This window comes from Heterocephalus glaber, unplaced genomic scaffold, assembly GCF_053883595.1.
Source record: "Heterocephalus glaber isolate CG9 unplaced genomic scaffold, H.glaber_assembly_v1.0 deba00001444, whole genome shotgun sequence".
NCBI lineage: Eukaryota > Metazoa > Chordata > Mammalia > Rodentia > Bathyergidae > Heterocephalus > Heterocephalus glaber.
Genome location: NW_028258297.1, coordinates 4,670,291 through 4,688,150, shown reverse-complemented (window position 1 = coordinate 4,688,150; position 17,860 = coordinate 4,670,291). Strand labels below are relative to the sequence as shown.

The 17,860-nt window shown below is 45.0% G+C and overlaps 1 protein-coding gene across 4 annotated transcripts in view; it reads left to right on the top strand.

Moving 5' to 3' along the window:
- The window catches only part of Arhgap8 (Rho GTPase activating protein 8), a 63,039-nt gene that overhangs the window by 41,741 nt on the left and 3,438 nt on the right, over positions 1-17,860 (top strand). For all 4 annotated transcript variants that reach the window (XM_004845420.4, XM_004845421.4, XM_004845418.4 and 1 more), the window contains 3 exons: positions 16,005-16,078; positions 16,530-16,607; positions 17,239-17,367. In XM_004845420.4, the coding sequence (XP_004845477.1) occupies positions 16,005-16,078; positions 16,530-16,607; positions 17,239-17,367 (281 nt within the window). The remainder of the gene's footprint in view (positions 1-16,004; positions 16,079-16,529; positions 16,608-17,238; positions 17,368-17,860) is intronic.

Below are 17,860 nucleotides of genomic sequence, written 5' to 3'. Positions count from 1 at the left end.
ATTATAAGGGAAAATGTTCATGAATTTAGGGTAGGCAATAATTTCCTAGGATACAAAAAACATGATGTATAAAAGAAAAAAATTGATAAATGAGATTCCATCAAAATTTAGAACTTTAAATGACATCATTAAGAGAATGAAAAGTAGTCCTTAAACAGACCATATTTATAATACATATAACCTATGACCAGAATATATAAAGAACACTTACAGCTCATTAGTAGACAACCCAATTAAAAAGTAGACATAAGAAGATGACAAATAGCCAGTACAGCACAAGGAAAGGTGTGAAACACTGGAATCAGAAAAAGACTAATCAATACAATAATAAGATCGTATTATACACTCATTAGGGAGATGAAGTTAAAAGTTTTAAAAGAACAAATGTCAGCTTAGGTGTGAACCAGTTAGAACTTTCTAATACGGCTAATGTGAATGTAAAAATCACTTCTCGTCCTTTTGGCTAAGATCAAGTGTAATGTGAATGTAAAATGATAAAACCATTTTGGAAAACAATATAGAAATTTCTTGTATTACTGTTAAGAACCAACAGTTCTGTTCTTAAGATTTACTTAAGAGGAATGAAAACACATGTTCACAATAGATTTGTACATACAAGTTGACTATCCCTTATCTGAAATTCTTGGCACCAGAAGTGTTTCAGATTTTATTTTGAAATCCACTTGACCTGCAAAGAGGATAGCTACTCCTGCTTTTTTTTGGGTTCCCGTCATATGGAGTACTGTTTTCCACCCTTTAACTTTCAGCCTATGAGTTTCTTTTTGAATTAAGTGTTTTTCTTGTATGCAGCATATTGTTGGATCTTGTTCTTGACCCGTTGTGCCAGTCCATTTCTTTTGATTGGTAAATTGAGACCATTAACATTGATGGTTATAACTGATAAGTTTTTGGTTTTTTTGGTACTGGGGATTGAACTCGGGTCCTTACGCTTGCAACGCAGGCGGCAGAACCACTAAGCTAAATCCCCAGCCTGATAACTGATATGTATTGGCTTATTGTCATGACTTTTTCTTTTTGTTGGATTCTCCCCCTTTGGGTTTAATTTCCTGATGTGACCAATGGATTCATTCTGCTGGGCTTCCTGGGGTTGTGATCCTCATTGTCTTTTCCTAGGATATTGTCCAAAATTTTTTGGAGTGCTGGTTTGGTATTCAGGAAGTTCCTAAGGTGCTCTTTGTCATGAAAGTATCTTATTTCCCCACCAATTTTGAAAAATAGTTTTTCAGGGTACATCAGTCTGGGTTGGAGGCTGTTTTCCTTTTGGGCTTGGAATATGTCACTCCAAGCTCTTCTTGCCTTGAGCGTTTGCGCTGAGAAGTCTGCTGTGATTCTGATGGGCTTTCCTTTGTACGTGAATTGTTTCTTTTCTCTAACTGCTTGTAGAACTTTGTTCTTCTGTTGAGTTTCTGGAATCTTAACAATTATCTGCCTATGTGTAGATTTTTTTTTTATCAAGGCTAGTTGGAGTCCTATATGCCTCACTTATCTGTATGTCAAGTTCTTTTTTTTTTTTGGTACCAGGGATCGAACTCGGGTCCTTGAGCTTGCACAGCAGGCAGCAAAACCACTGAGCTAAATCCCTGGTCCTGTATGTCAAGTTCTTTTCCCCTCCTTGGGAAGTTTTCTGCCATCACTTCTGTGAACAGTTTTTTTATGTCATCTGCACTCTCTCCTGTTTCTTCATTGACTCTGATCCGTCTTTTGTTATTCTTCCTTGCATCATCTAGCAGCTGCTGGATTGATTTTTCATGGTCCCTAACCATTGTAAAGCAATTTTTCTTTTCCTGATCACTAATTGCAATCTTATCTTCTATATCTGAAATTCTGTCCTCACATTGGCTCATATTGGCTCATTCTGCTGTGTAAGCTTTCAATGGAGTTTTGTTTTTGTTTTTTTCGGTACTGGGGATCGAACTCGGGTCCTTGTGCTTGTGCAGCAGGCAGCGAAACCACTGAGCTAAATCCCCAGGCCCTCAATGGAGTTTTTAATCTCCTTGGAAATCTGTTTGTATCTGCTTTATGGATTCCATTTGTTTACTATGTTGGGATTCCATCATGTTCCTCAGTTCCTCTATTTTTTTAATCTGTGTCTTCTCTAGATTTATTAATCATGTCTTGCACTATGGGCACAATCTCTGCTGTTATCTGAGAAATTATTTCTGATTTTATTTTTTCCAGATCCTCTTTTGTTGCCAGTTCAGGGAGTCCAGGTGGTTGAGTATCTGAGTGTTCCATCTAGTTTCCCTTTGGGGTTGTTTTTGGTGATCTGGAAGTCTGGTTTTGAGACTTGTTTATGCATTTTCTCATTTTGATGGGGGAGGGTTGCTGGTGCCCACGTGGCTCACGTCCTCTGCACTGAGGGGGGTGGTATGGTGGCCCAGAAGCCTCCTCCACTCTCATAGACTTTTGACCCCTCTTGACTCTAAGACAGTTCTGTTCATATCCAGGCAGCCACAGGAAGTGATTCAGGGGTGGGGCAGGGTGGGAAACTGAGGCAAGATTCCTGTGGCCACCTGGAGAGCTTCAAGGGGTGTGGTGTCTCTGGGTGTCACAGCTGGAGAGGATGTTGCTCCCCACCATGGCTGTCTGATGGGACGCCCTGCTATGACGGCTGCAGCCATACTGTCCCTCTGGCAGCCACCGGCCATGAGTGGCCACTGGCACTCACCATGAGGCCAGGGCCACTCCCTCGCAGAACTCATAATTTTTGTCATTTTTAACTTGGGTTTGAATAGTGTATATCGCTGCTGGCTACCCTATCACCGCACCTCCTGGCTGGCACATACACAGGAGGTGTGCAGGGAGAGGCGCTGGCCAGCACTTTCTGACGAAATTAGCCCGAAGATATGGTGCATGCTCAGATATACTGTCTGCCCCCAGATATATCTGGAACACAGGTTTGTTGGGTTTTTTGTTGTTGTTTTTTTGCCCTGGCCTGGTATCTAAGCCTTCTGCACGGTGAGCCCCTAATGGCGTGTGCCTGTACTACTCTCAGAGCGCCAGCGTCCTCTCAAAAGAGTGACAGGAAAAGTTTAATCCTTCATCTTCTCACAAGAAATCTCAGCAAAGCTGTTGAACTCTGTAAAGATAATTTCACCCACTGTACAGTTGTGCAGGGTAGTTTTAAAAGCTTTAAAATTTTTTATCTCCTGTTTGGGCAAAATTTCTCATTGATGAGCAATTACCAGAAACTTGGATAGATCATCATTCAAAAGTCTTCACTGGCAGTTATTTCTAGGCGCTTCAGGAAGAAAAAAGAACATTAAGAAAAGTGTTTTTTGGAAGCAAAACATTTATTGGTACATTTTATACTTAATGATAACATGCATCATAGGGAATTTGTACCTGTGCATGATAATTTCTTGCTTCTTCTTTTTTCCCTTTCCTTCTAGTCTCTTTTTTTCTTGTCCTTTCTTTCCTTTCCCTCCTCCTCTCCCCATTCCCCTTCTCATTTGAACATTTTCTTCCCATTTCCCAAAACACAGATCTTACTACCAAATCTTCTTCTTCTTCTTCTTCTTCTTCTTCTTCTTCTTATTATTATTATTATTATTATTATTATTATTATTATTATAGTACTGGGGATTAAATCTATGAGTCTTTGCACTGAGCTACATCCCCAGCCCATTTTATTTTGAAACAGGATCTTACTAAGTCACCCAGGTGGGATTCAAACTTCCCATCCTCCTGCCTCAGCCTCCCAGAGGGCTGGGGTTACAAATCTGCATGAGCATGCCAGGCTTCCTTTTCCAAACATGATAAAAATGTGCTGGAGTGCCCCATTCATTGTCCCCTCTACCCTCTGACCTTCCCAAGAAGTCTGGGTGCAACAGGTGCCCGCAGTGACCACAGGTCCCCTCTAGGGGACGCTGGTGAGGACCGAGCCCCCCAGGACCGGTCCCCAGGGTTTCCCCGGGTTTGGGTTTCTGAGGTCAGTGTACACAGCTTGTCACTGTGGCTCTGTGAGAGGGTGCCGCTCCCCGGGAACTCTGACACTCAGGGACCTTGCTGGTCAGTCCCTTAGCATGAAGGCTCCAGCCATGCCCCCCTGATAGCCTGCGTATCCCTCACAGTCCCTTCCAGCACCCACCTGAGCCACAGATAGTGAAACTGTTAGTCATTCATGAGGTCCTCCCACTGCACTGGGGACACAGGGACACCCCTGGTCTGGCACTGTGTGCACCGTCAAAACTTGGTGACACTGAGCTGTCGGGAGATGTCGGGGCTTCTGCTGTCACTGTCATTGTGCTGCAGTCCATTCCTATTCTGGGGCCACTTGCACTTCTTAGAAACCAGTTCATTAAACAAGCAGAGCTAGACCCAAATGTGGTGGTGCACACCTGTAATTTCAGCACTCAGAGGCTGAGGCAGGAGGATCACAAGTTTCAGTCCAGCTTGGGCTACTCAAAGACTTAGTGAAACCCTCTGTCAAAATTAAAAAGTAAAAATAGCCAGGGATGTAGGTCAGTGGGATTTGATCTCTAGTCCTGTAAAAAATAAACTAAAATAAAACCTACCTGGGGGTATAGCACAGTGTTGAGAGCCTGCGCCAGGCCCAGGGTTCCATGCCTAGCACTGCGAAATAAACTAAAATAAAACCAGTTCATTATCTCCCTTTTTTTTTTTTTTTTGGTACCGGGGATCGAACTCGGGTCCTTGCACTTATGCAGCAGGCGGCGAAACCACTGAGCTAAATCCCCGGCCCCAGTTCATTATCTCTTTAGGGAATGATGAGAAACATCAGGTGATGGTTGAAAACATTCTGTGCGCGCCACTTTGAGAGAGAATCTGTGCAATCGCCTCTTTAAATTAATATTTTATGCCATTTCATTGCCAATGACTATAATAAAACGGCAATAAACATATTAAATAAAGCACCAGATATGTAATTTGTTTGGACTGTGAATGAATGAAAGTCATTAAAATTCATAACCAAATCCTATTCACAAATGTTAATTTGCTGAGCGAAATTCAAAAGCATCCAACAGAACACCGTTGCCTCGGAGGGAGAAAACGCCCTTAGTGTAGGAAGGAGATGCAGGGGTCTCGCCCCCGTCCTGAGGGGGAGGATGAACTGGCGGGGCCTGGTCTGGGCAGCTGTGGGCCTGGCAGAGAACATGAGACCTCTTTAGCATGTGAGAAAGGCGGGGGTTGTCTGAGCTCTGGCATTTTCCTGCTCTGGGAAGCCTCGCTGGTCACTTACCTCTTTTTTTTACCAGGAATTGAACTCAAGTCCTCATGCTTGCCAAGGCAGGCGCTGTGCTGCTGAGCTACGTTCCTGGCCCTGGTCACTCCCTCTTGTTGTTTCTTTCTCTGTAACTGGAGGTGAAGCCCTATCCTTCTCCCTCCTTGGGCCCTGAGAGTGACCACAGCACATGTGCACAGCATGTGGCAGTCCCGTGCTGCACACGGCCTGGGATGTGTGCTCCCCTGATGCTTGTGTGCCACACACCACACACACACACACACACACACACACACACACACCTGGCACCATCACAGCCAGCACAGGGCAGCATTTAGTGACTACATAAGGCATCCTATAAGTAGGACCAGGCCCTTCCCAAGATGGGATTATTTTTCCCTTTTCCTGCCTAAACCAATTCTGTGGTTTTAGTGCACTTGCAAACATGTCCAACCATTACCTGACTTCAGCGTATTCCCATCATCCCCCCCAAACTTATATCTATTAGCAAGCAGCCCCTGATGAATACAAGTCTACTCTGTGCTCCGGCTCTGCCTATTCCAGGCCTTCTGGAAACAACCTCACACCCTGAGGCCATGTGGAGGCTTACTCTCTTGCCTGGCATTGTATATTCAAGGTCCACCCATGAGGTGGCTGAATACATCCTTTTGTGTGGGTAGACCAGATTCTGAGTATCCATTCATTAGTTAATGAACGTGTGGCCATTTTCACTTTTTGATGATTATGAATAACACTGCTGTGAACATTCACATACAAGATTTTGTGTGTGCCCATTTCCTCTTTTCTTGGGTATATTCCTAAGAGTAGGATTGTTACACTGCATGGCAACTCTCTCTGTGTAACCTTTGGAGGATCTGTAACTTTTGAAGGATCTGCCAAATTGTTTTCTATTTCACATTTCCACCAGTAATAAATAAGTGATCTCATTTCCCCATGTCATCACCAACACTTGTTATTATTTCTCTTCTTTATTCCGGGTATGGCAGTGTGGGTGACACATAGTTCATTGGAGTTTTGATTTGTGTTTCCCTCAGGGCTAATGGTGTCAAGTATCTTTTTGTGTTCTTGTGGCCATTTGTATATCTTCTTTGGAGAAACGCATGTTCGTTAGATTCTTTACCCATTGTTTATTTGTGTTATTTGACTTTTTGTTGTTAGTTGTAAGCAGGTTCTCTACAGTCTGGGCACTCTGTCCTTATGGTTTGCAATGTTTTCTCCCATTCTGTGGGTTGTGGTTGCACTTTCCCGATGATATCTGTCAGATTCATGCCTGTAGCCCATTTTGAGTAGATTTCTACGCATGTTGTAGGGTCTCACTTCATTCTGTCACATGTTTCTTCAGCACCATTTGTTGAGAAGACTGTTGTTTCCCCTCTGAATGTTCTGGAGCTCTCATCAGAAACCAATCCACAGCCGCACATACCTGTAATCCCAGCATTCGGGGAGGCTGAGACAGGAAGATTATGCTCAAGCCCAGACTGGGCAAATTAGCAAGACTTTGTCTCAAAGTAAAAAAAATTAAAAGATACCCCCAAAATGAACAATTGACTATAGATACAAGGGTTGATTTCTAGGGTAATTCTATGCAGTTGATCTGCATGTTTACACTGGGCCAGTACCACACAATCTTATTTTAGCTCAGTAGTAAATTTTGACATTAGGAGGTGTGAGTCTTCTGATTTTGTTGTAAGATCATTTTTTCTTGGTGTGGTGGTAAGTGCTGGTAGTCCCAACTAATTGGAAGGCTGAGGCAGGAGGATCACAAGAGCCCAGCCAGGAGTTTGAGGTCAGCCTGGAAACTTAGTGAGACTCTAACTCTTAAAAAAATTGTTTTGTTGTCTGGGATTGTTTAGATTTTTCTGTACCCCTTGCTTGTCCACATTCACACAGACTCCACTTGTTAAGTTCTGTAGAAAGGCAGGTGGGGCTTCCATAGGGATTGTGCTGTACCTATAACCTATGGAGCGGTAACATCGTGACTTCCTTCTAACTTCTTATAGTGATGTTTTGTGTTTGGGTTTTTTTGGGTTTGTTTGGTACCGGGGATCAAACTCGGGACCTTGTGCTTGCGAGGCAGGCAGCAGCACCACTGAGCTAAATCCCTGCCCAGATGTTTCATATTTTTCATTGTATCCATTATATACACTTTTGTTAAATTTCTTTCTTAAGTATTTTCTTTTTGTGATGATATTCAACAGACATGTTTTCTTCATTTAATTTTTGGTTATTTGTTGCTAGTGTGTGGAAATATAATTGGTGTTCATATATTGAGCTGATATCCCAAAACCTTGCCAAAGCTCATTCATTAATTACAAGAAGTTTTGTTTTTTGTGTTTTGGGGATTTTCTCTATCGGCACACAGAAACTGTTTTCCCTCTTGTTTTCCAATCTGATGCCTCATATTTCATTTTCTTGCCTAGTTGGCCTAGCTACAAACACTACAATGTGGTGGGTTCTTTATATTTATATTCCTGTTTTCTTGAACGTCTTGTTTGTGTGTAGAGAGTGTCAGGATGGGGATTAGATTTTATCAAATGCTTTTTCTGCCCCTACTGAGATGAATAAATCAGGCGTGTTCGTCGTTAAAGATGTGCAGTCCTTTAAGTATATTGTTGGGTTTGCTTGCTAGTATTTTATGTCTGTGCTCATAAGAGATACTTATCTCTAGTTTTCTTGTCTTGTGACATTTTTGTCTAGTTTAGGGAATCAGCCCCTCATGGAATGGATTGGAAATGTTCCTTCCTCTCCTAGTTTTGGGAAGAGTTTGTTCAGTATTAGAGTTAATCCTTCTTTAAACATTTGGTAGAATTCACCAGTGAAACCATCTGATCTTTGGGCTTTTCTTTGCAGGCAGTTGTTTCTTTGCTTGTTTTATCTATTCAGAGTTTATATTTCTTCCTGAGTGAGTTTTGGTAGTTTTTAAGTTTGTATCTTCCTGGAATTTATCCATTTCCTCTAGGTTTTCTAACTGGCTAGCTCGCCATTATTCATAGTATTGCTCTATGGTCCTATTATTTCTGTAATGTAACTAGTAATACACCTCTTTCATTCATGATTTTATTTTATTTATTGAGTTAGTTATTTTGAGATAGGGTCTTACTATGTAACCCAGGCTGAGCCCTGGCTTTTGATGACCCTCCTGCCTCAGCCTCCCAAGTGCTGGGATTACAGGTGTGTATCACCGCTTCAGTAGGCTGCAAAAATGTTGCCTCTGGGGCCAGGGATTTAGCTCAGTGGTGTTGCTGCCTGACTCGCAAGCGCAAGGTCCTGAGTTCGATCCCCAGTACCAAAAAAAAAAGTTTCCTCATCCCTTTGCCCTCTCCACCCCGCCCCTTGATGCTGTTCCTAGTATACAAATTTCATCTTTATTTTGTGCTGAGGACACAGTCTTACAATTCTTGCTCTCTGCAGTGGACTTTTAAATCAGGTAGTGGAGGAAGAAAAGACTTACAAACATAATCACACATTTGCACGCTCTTTAGCTACCTTTATGTGTTCCTGGTTTCTTCATGTGGAGGTGAAGGGCTGGGGAGGTGGGGAGGAAAGAACAGACCTCTCAACTTGCCAGCTCAGGGGAGAAGCCAGCTTGGGGTGCTGCCCTCCCCTCTCCTCTCCCAAATGGGGTCCGAGGTGACAGATTCAGGCTGTCCCTCAGGCTGCCTGTGAGTGAGCAGGACCGTGTGGCCTTTGGCTTCTGCATCTCCCCCAGAACCCAACTTTTAGCAGAGCCAGGGCCACTTTGGCCCCAGAGAGGAGGATGACAGCCTGGCACCCCCTCTCTCTCCCGCCATGCACTGGGGACATGCTGGCCTTGGGTCCCCTGCCCGTGGCATTGTTCCTGAAGCACACAGCCCCGCTCGGCAAGATCCACCCTGTGCTCCAGGGCCCCCTGTGTTGGGACCTGGGTCCCCAAGTGACTGCACTGGGAGGTGTGCGGGTCTCCAGGTGCTACCTCTGGTGGATTAACATTGTGTCCTCGGAGGAGTTTCTTGTTGCCAGAACAGGTGGCTGCAGAGCAAGGCCACCCCAGGCCAGCGATGGAGAATGTTTTAAGGCTTTCAGTGGTAAAAGCAGCCCACTGTGTGCTGCGGGCTCGCCGCTGCTGCCCTAGACTGTGACTGCAGGTGCAGCGGTCTCCTCTCCAAGCCCCTGTTCTGACCTCTGTGGAACCAGGCTGCAATGGTGCTGTGAGCGGCTTCTCTGCTACTTGTACACAGTAGGACCACAGCCCACTGAGCTCTCTCTGTGGCTCACCTGGTGCTGTTGGCATCCAGGCCTCCCTGGCTGAGCTGGTCCCTTGGGCTGTGGGGACTCCACATGGCACTGCCATTCTGCCGTGCAGGCCACTGTCCGAGCTGGCAGGAGGGGCCAGGAGGGAGGGGAGACTCAACCCGGGCCTCTGTGCTGTGGACTGAGTCACTCCATGCGGCTTAGCCATGGCCAGCTGTGTGAGGTGCACACTTGGTGTACTGCCCCACCCAACAGCAGAGGACGGGCCAGTCCCTGCCTCTCCAGGACTTTGGTGTTCTGATCTGCAGGAGGAGGGCCTGGGTGGTCCTGTGTCTGCTTTTATTCTTATTTTGTTTTATGAGACAGGTTCTCACTATGTAGCCCAGGCTGGCCTCAAACTTGCAGCGATCCTCCGGCCTCAGCCTCCCGGGTGCCAGGGTCACAGGCATGTGCCACCAGGGCTGGAACGAGGTGCCTCTTTCTTGCTCGGGTTCCGTGAGGTGCTCAGGCCAACCAGGGCTCAGCCCACTCCAGGCGAGGCGTGACCTCTGTTTGGGACCTGCCATTCTCAGGGAAGGAAGGAGGTGGCCTTGGCCATGCCACATGGTTGCCCTGCACGGGGTGCTGAGGGCTCTGTCTGCACGTGTTGGGTCACGTGGCCAGCCCAGGGCCAGCATGCAGGAGATGATCCGAGGCTAGGACAGAGCCACTGTTGGCAGGCACTGGGCTTCCCGCTCTGTGGGGCCCGGTTGGTGGCATCAGGGCACAGCACTAATCTGCCTCTCTTTGTCCCCAAACAAGTGCTGCTTCCTGGACCTTAGGCTGGGTCTCTGTCAAGTACGGTTTTTTCTATTTTTTTAAATATTATTTTATTGGCACATTTTAGGTATACAACATAATGACATTCATCGTTGGAAATTTACACCTTTACATAATCTCTCTTGGTTCTTATTTTTCCCCCTTCCCCTGCTCTCCCTTCAACCCCTCCATTCCTCCCTATTTACAGAGACTTTGTTTACATTTTTCCATTTTCCCATATTAATTGCATTCCCTTCTTTCCTTTCCCCTACCCCTCCCACTTCCCCTTCCCCTTTGCCCCTTTTCTTCCTATTTCACATTATCTATTATACCTTTTAGTCCTTATTTATGCTTTCAGTTTCTCACACCAGAGAAACTATCCAGTATTTACACATGTGTGTCCTATTTAGTTCACTTAAGAGTATCACCTCAATGTGCATCCATTTAGCTACAAATATCTCTAATTTCTCATTTTTTATGGCTGAGTAGTACTCCATTTTATAAATAAAAACCACATTTTCTTTATCCTGTCTCCAGTTGATGGGCATTTGGGCTGTTTCCAAGTTTTAGCTATTACAAATTGTGCTGGTATGAACATGGGTGCACATATATCGCTGTGGTATGATTCTTTTAATTCTTTGGGGAAGGTACCCAGCAGGGGAATAGCTGGGTCAAATGGGACTTCCAGTCCTAGTTCTTTGAGGTATCTCCACACTGATTTCCACAGTGGTTGCACCAGTCTACACTCCCACCAGCAGTGGAACAGTGTTCCTCTTTCCCTACAGCCCCACCAGCATTTGTTATTGGTTGATTTCATGATAGCAGCCATTCTTTCTGGAGTGAAGTGGAATCTCAGCCTTGTTTTCATTTGCATCTCTCAAATGACCAGTGATGTTGAACATTTTTTCTTATGTTTATTTGCTATTTCTACTTCTTTGTCTGAGAAATGTCTGTTCGTTTCAGATGCCCATTTTTGGATTGGGTCTTTAAATTTGGGAGGTCTGATTTTTTTAAGTTCTTTATAGATTCGAGATAGTAGACCTTTGTCTGAGGAACAGCAGGTGAAGATTTTTTTCCACATTGTGGGTTGTCTCTTCACTCTGTTGGTGGTTTCTCTTGCTGTGCAGAAGCTTTTTAATAAGAAGAGATCCCACTTGTTGATTGTGCTAGTTCATGGGCAGCTGAGGTTTTGTTCATAAAATCTTTTCCTACACCAATGTCTTCAAGAGTTCTACCTAACCTCTCTTCCAGCCAATTCAGCGTTTCTATTTTAATATTTAGATCTTTAATCCATTTTGATTTTAGTTGAGTGCGTGGTGAGAGATACAGGTCTAGTTTTAGTCTTTGGCAAGTTGAAACCCAATTTTTCCAGCACCATTTATTAAAGAGGCTATCTTTCCTCCAGTGAGGGTGTTTGGCTCCTTTAGCGAAGATGAGATGGCTGAGTGTGTCTGGAGTTGTTTCTGCATCTTCTAATCTGTTCCACTGGTCCTCAGGTCTGTTTCTTTGCCAGTACCATGCTGTTTTTATCACAATAGCTTTGTAGTATAGTTTCAAATTGGGGATTGTGATATCCCCTGCCATGTCTCTGTTACCTAGAATTGCTTTTGCTATTCTGGGTCTCTTCTTGTTCCAAATGAATTTTTGGATTTTTTCTCAAACTCCTTGTATGCTGCTGGGATTTCAATTGGGGTTGCATAGAATCTATATAGCAGTTTTGGAAGTATGGCCATTTTCATTATGTTGATCTTTCCTACCCAGGAGCAGGGGATGCCTTTCCATTTTCTGATATCATCTTCAATCTCTCTTTTCAGAGTGCTATAGTTTTTGGAGAAGTAGTCTTTGATTTCTTTTGTTAGGTTGACTCCTAGGTATTTCAGTTTTTTGGATGCTATTGTGAAAGGAATTTTTTACCCTATTTCTGTCTCAGTGAGTCTGTTGTTCATGTAGAGGAAAGCTATTGATTTTTGTGTGTTGACTTTGCATCCAGCTACTCTGCTGAGTATTTTGGTTATTAAGTCTGGAAGACTTTTGGTGGCGTTCTTGGGGTCTTCTATAGAGTATCATGTTATCTGCAAATAATGACAATTTGACTTCTTAATTTCCTATCTTTATTCCTTTTATTTCTTTCTCTTGTCTAATTGCTGTGGCTAATGTTTCCAAAACTATATTGAACAGGAGTGGTAATAGTGGACATCCTTGTCTTGTTCCTGATTTTAGTGTGAAAGATTTCAGTTTTTGGCCAATTTAGTATGATCTTGGCTGTTGGTTTTTCATAGATGGCTTTTATCAGATTGAGGTAGAGACTGTCTATTCCAATTTTTTGTAGAGTTTCTGTCATAAATGTGTGTTGCATTTTGTCAAATGCTTTTTCTGCATCTATTGAGATGATCATATGGTTTTTGTCCTTGGCTCTATTGATATAGTGAATTACATTGATTTGCATATGTTGAACCATCCCTGCATCCCTGAGATGAATCCCACTTGGTCAGGGTGTATGATCTTCTTGATGATCTTCTGCATTCTATTTGCCAGTATCTTATTAAGAATGTTTGCATCTGTGTTCATTAGTGAGGTTGGCCTATAGTTCTCTTTTTCAGTTCGGTCTTTCTTTGCTTTGGGGATTAAGGTGATGCTTGCTTCCCGGAATGAATATGGGAGTATTGCTTCCCTTTCAATTTCATTGAAGAGTTTAAACAGTAGTGGCAGCAGTTCCTCTCTAAATGTCTTGTAGAATTCAGCAGTGAAACCATCAGGACCTGGACTTTTCTTAGTTGGTAAGTTTTTAATTATGTTTTCAATTTCATCAGTTGATATTGGGATATTTAGAATTTTTAGGTCTTCTTCGTTCAACTTTGGTAATTCATACATATCTAGGAATCTGTCCATTTCTTCTGTGTTTTCCATCTTATTGGCATATAGGTTCTTGAAGTAGTATTGATGTTCCTCTGGATTTCTGCTGGGTCTGTTGTAATTTCACCCTTTTCATTCCTAATTGCATGGATTTGGGCCTTTTCTTTCCTTTTTCTGATAAGGTTGGCTAAGGGTTTGTCAATTTTGTTGATTCTTTTGAAGAACCAACTCTTGGCTTCATTGATTTTTTTGTATCGTTCTCTTAGTCTCCATTGAATTGATTTCTCCTCTGATCTTTATAATTTCCTCCCTTGTATGAGCTTTGGGTTTGTCCTGCTCTTCTTTTTCTAGAAGCTTGAGGTTCAGCATCAGGTTTAATTGGGCCTTCTCTGTTTTCCTAATATGAGTATTCACTGCTATGAATTCCCCTTGTAAGACTGCTTTCATTGTGTCCCATGGATTCCGATATGTTGCATTGTCATTGTCATTTAATTGAAGGAACTGTCTGATTTCTTCTTTAATTTCCTCTGTGACCCATTATTCAGAAGTTATTCAGAAGTATCCTGTTCAGTTTCCTTGTGTTTATGTAATTTTTGCGGTTTCTTTTGCTATTGATCTCCAATTTCATCACAGTATGGTCTGATAGCATACAGGGGATAACTTCAGATCCTTTGCACTTACTTAAACATGTTCTGTGAGCGAGTATGTGGTCTGTTTCGGAGAAGGACCCATGTGCAGCTGAGAAGAATGTGTATTCTGATTTTGCAGGGTGGAACACTCTATAAACATCTGTTAAGTTCATTTGTTCAGGAGTTCAACTGAGTTCTAGTATTTCATTACTTATTTTTTGTCTAGTTGATCTATCTATTTGTGACAGTTGGGTATTGAGGTCCCCCACTACCATTGTATTAGTGCATATATGACTTTTCATGTCCATTAGTATTTGTTTTATATAGTTGAGTGCACTAACATTTGGTGCATATATATTTATTATTGTCATGTCTTCCTGTTGGATTGTTCCCTTTAAAAGGATGTAGTGTCCTTCTTTGTTGCTCTTAATCATTGTTGGTTTGAAATCCACTTGATCTGCAAAGAGGATAGCTACTCCTGCTTTTTGGGGGGTTCCCGTCACATGGAGTATTTTTTTCCACCCTTTAACTTTCAGTCTATGAGTTTCTTTTTGAATTAAGTGTGTTTCTTGTATGCAGCATATTGTTGGATCTTTCTTCTTGACCCATTCTGCCATTCTATTTCTTTTGATTATTGAATTGAGACCATTAACATTAAAAGTTATAACTGATACATATTGACTTATCATTGTCATGACATTTTCTTTTTGCTGGATTCACCCCCTTTATATTTAATTTCTTATTTTGCCCGATGGATTCAGTCTGCTGTGCTTCCTGGGGTTGTGATCCTCATTGTCTGTTACTAGGATATTGTCTAAAATGTTTTGGAGTGCTGGTTTGGTATTCATGAAGTTCCTAAGGTGCTCTTTGTCATGAAAGTATCTTATTTCTCCATCAATTTTGAAAGGTAGCTTTGCAGGGTACATCAGTCTGGATTGGAGGTTGTTTTCCTTTAGGGCTTGGAATACATCACTCCAAGCTCTTCTTGCCTTGAGGATCTGCATTGAGAAGTCTGCTGTGATTCTGATGGGCTTTCCTTTGTATGTGATTTGTTTCTTTTCTCTAAGTGCTTGTAGAACTTTGTTCTTCTGTTGGGTTTCTGGAATCTTAACAGTTATATGCCTATGTGTAGATTTTTTTTTTTTAATCAAGGCTAGTTGGAGTCCCATATGCCTCACTTATCTGTATGTCAAGTTCTTTTCCCCTGCTTGGGAAGTTTTCTGCCATTACTTCTGTGAACAGTTTTTTTATGTCATCTGCACCCTCTCCTGTTTCTTTGTTGACTCCAATTAGCCTTATATTATTCTTCTTTGCATCATCTAGCAGCTGCTTGTTTGATTTCTTGTGGTCCCTTACAATTTTAAAGCAGTTTTTCTTTTCCTGGTCACTAATTGCAATCTTATGTTCTATATCTGAAATTCTGTCCTCACATTAGCTCATTCTGCTGTGTAGACTTTCAATGGAGTTTTCCATCTCCTAGAAATCTATTTGCATCTGTTTTATGGATTCCGCTTGTTTCCTGTGTTGGGATTCCATCATGTTCCTGAGCTCCTCTCCAGATTTATTAATCATGCCTTGCACTATGGGCATAATCTCTGCTGTTATCTGAGAAATTATTTCTGAGTTTATTTTTTTAGATCCTGTTTTTTTGCCAGTTCAGGGAGTCCAGGTGGTTTAGTATCAGTGTTCCATGTCATTTCCCTTTGAGGTTGCTGTAGGTGATCTGGAAGTCTGGTTCTGAGACTTACATGTCTTCTCATTTTGACACGGGGTTGGGGGTCATGGGGGTGTGATGTTGGTGCCTGCGTGGCACACCTCCTCTGCACTGGGAGTGGTGGTACTGTGGCCTGGAAGCCCCTACCTCTGTGCTGTGTCAAGTGCATTTTCAACTGAATCAGCGCCCAGGCCAGGCCTCTGCAGTCCTCTGGCATGGCCAAGTCTTCTCATGCTCTGGATCTCCCCTGAACATTCCCCTGCCTGGACTTCCCTTCTCTCTTATCTTATGGCAGGCTCTTAGTTATCCCTTAAGACCCCACTCTAAAGTTGCCCACAAGGGAAGCTTTCCACTCCTCTCTTGTCCTTGTCCCATGTAAGGGGATGGTGTTCTGATGTTGGGGTGTCATTTTTATTGTTCATTTCTCTTTTGGGCATTTCCTGGGGACAGCAGCTGCTTCTCTCCCTCTGAACAGCTCCTCAGTGAGTGTGTTCATGAGCCTTATGCTCATCGAGCCCAGTATAAGCCCCCACTTTCTTTTCTCTCCCTTCAGCCTCAAAGAGAAAAACCAAGGTGAGCTCATCCCCCCAGTGCTGCGGCTCACGGTGACATACTTGCAAGAGAAAGGTGAGGGGCTGGCTGGGGCCAGAGCTTCCAGGGCTGGGGTCCCTGCCCAGGGAAGTCCATCCTCAGGCCTGGGGGTTGGAGTGGCTGGGAACCATCCAGGGAGGTGACTGGGAGGGCCAGGCCATGGGCACAGTGGCCCAGGAGTGGCCTCTGACAGGGTACTGTGGCTGCCAGGCCGAAGTGCAGCCATCGCTGCTGGGCCCTGGTGCTCCATTCCCCGGGGACCCTGCCGATGGCATGTTCTGATCATAAAAGTTCTATGAGCAGGGCTTAGTGATCCCAGCACTCTGGGAGGCTGAGGCAGGAGGGTCACTGGGCTGCCTGGTTTTAGCTCCTGACTGTTCCAGAAGGAGGGATGTTGGGGGGCTGGGAGTCACACCCTTCCAGCCCCGGGGGCATAGAGCTACCCGCCCTGTGCTGGCGCCATGAGACGCTGGGTCCCTTCCTGCAGGGCTGCACACTGAGGGGCTGTTCCGGAGGTCAGCCAGTGCCCAGACCGTCCGCCAGGTGCAGCGGCTCCTGGACCAAGGTGAGTCTGCCTGACCCCTGCCGGAGCCCCCACCTGGTCCCAGGAAAGCTCAAGGTGGGCAGCTGCCAGGGTCAGCCAGGGACCCCCACCCTGCAGTCCAGAACTGGGCCCTTCATCCCCCAGGTCCCTAGCCAGTTGGGGCCAGGCAGCCACGTGAGGCCACTTTGCCTTTAGTGGACATGTGCAGTACCTGACACTCTGCAAGGGGCATTCACCATGTGGGGGCTTCATAGGCAGCCCCCCCCATAGCTGGGAGAGGTGGCATCTGAGCTAAGGGTGCTGTCAGCTTGCCCCTACCCCTGTCCACTCCCCTGGCATTGATCACACAGTCACTCATCAAACATAAAGTCCACAGGGTGCTGAGTGGGGCGCTTGTCTTCCTGGCTGGCCCTGAGGGACTCCAAGAGCCAAGACTCTGACCTCAGAGAGCTCACACCCTAGTCAGGGCCAGGACCCCCTGGCCAGTCCAAGGCACCTGGGAAGAAGCAGGGAGGGTTGGGGCTGGCAGGAAAGGGCATCCCATTTCCAGGTGGGGTTGGCACAGTCCCCAGGCAAGAGGCTACCCGAGCCTTCCCCTCTGGAGTGCCCGGACTGGGCCTGGCCCTCAGCTGTGTCGCGTGTCCGCATGCAGGGAAGCCCGTGAACTTTGATGACTACGGGGACATCCACCTCCCGGCCGTGATCCTGAAGACCTTCCTTCGAGAGCTGCCCCAGCCACTGCTCACCTTTGAGGCCTACGAGCGGATCATGGACATCACCAGTGCGTGCCGGGAGGGGCAGTGTTGAGGCCCAGAGTCAGGTTCTGGTGTGGCCAAGGTGGCTGGTGCCTGCAGGGGGATGGAGAGGGACCTGGGCTGTCACCCACTGCACAGCAGGGTCCTCAGCAGGCCTCGAGGTCCTCATGGAGGTGGAGCAAAGGCATCCACAGACTCAGGGCCCCTCGCCAGGTCAGGGTCCTGACTCCACCCACAGGAGTCCTCTGCACATCTCCCCACCTACACAGGACTGGTACTGTGGGGGTGGAGGGAGAATGTGGCCTTGTGATGGAGCATGGGCTCTTGTGGCCGTGGCACAGGCTGGCACTGGGTGCCATAGGTGGGTGGCCTCTGGGTACCAGCATGCCGGGGAGGCAGCACTGGGAGGAGCCAAACAGCTGCTGTGTTTTGGCATCAAAAGCACCTTCACATTCAAATGGGCAGCTCCACCCAGCTGCTACTTGGAGCTCCATGATCCAGAGGGAGCCTGGTTCTGTG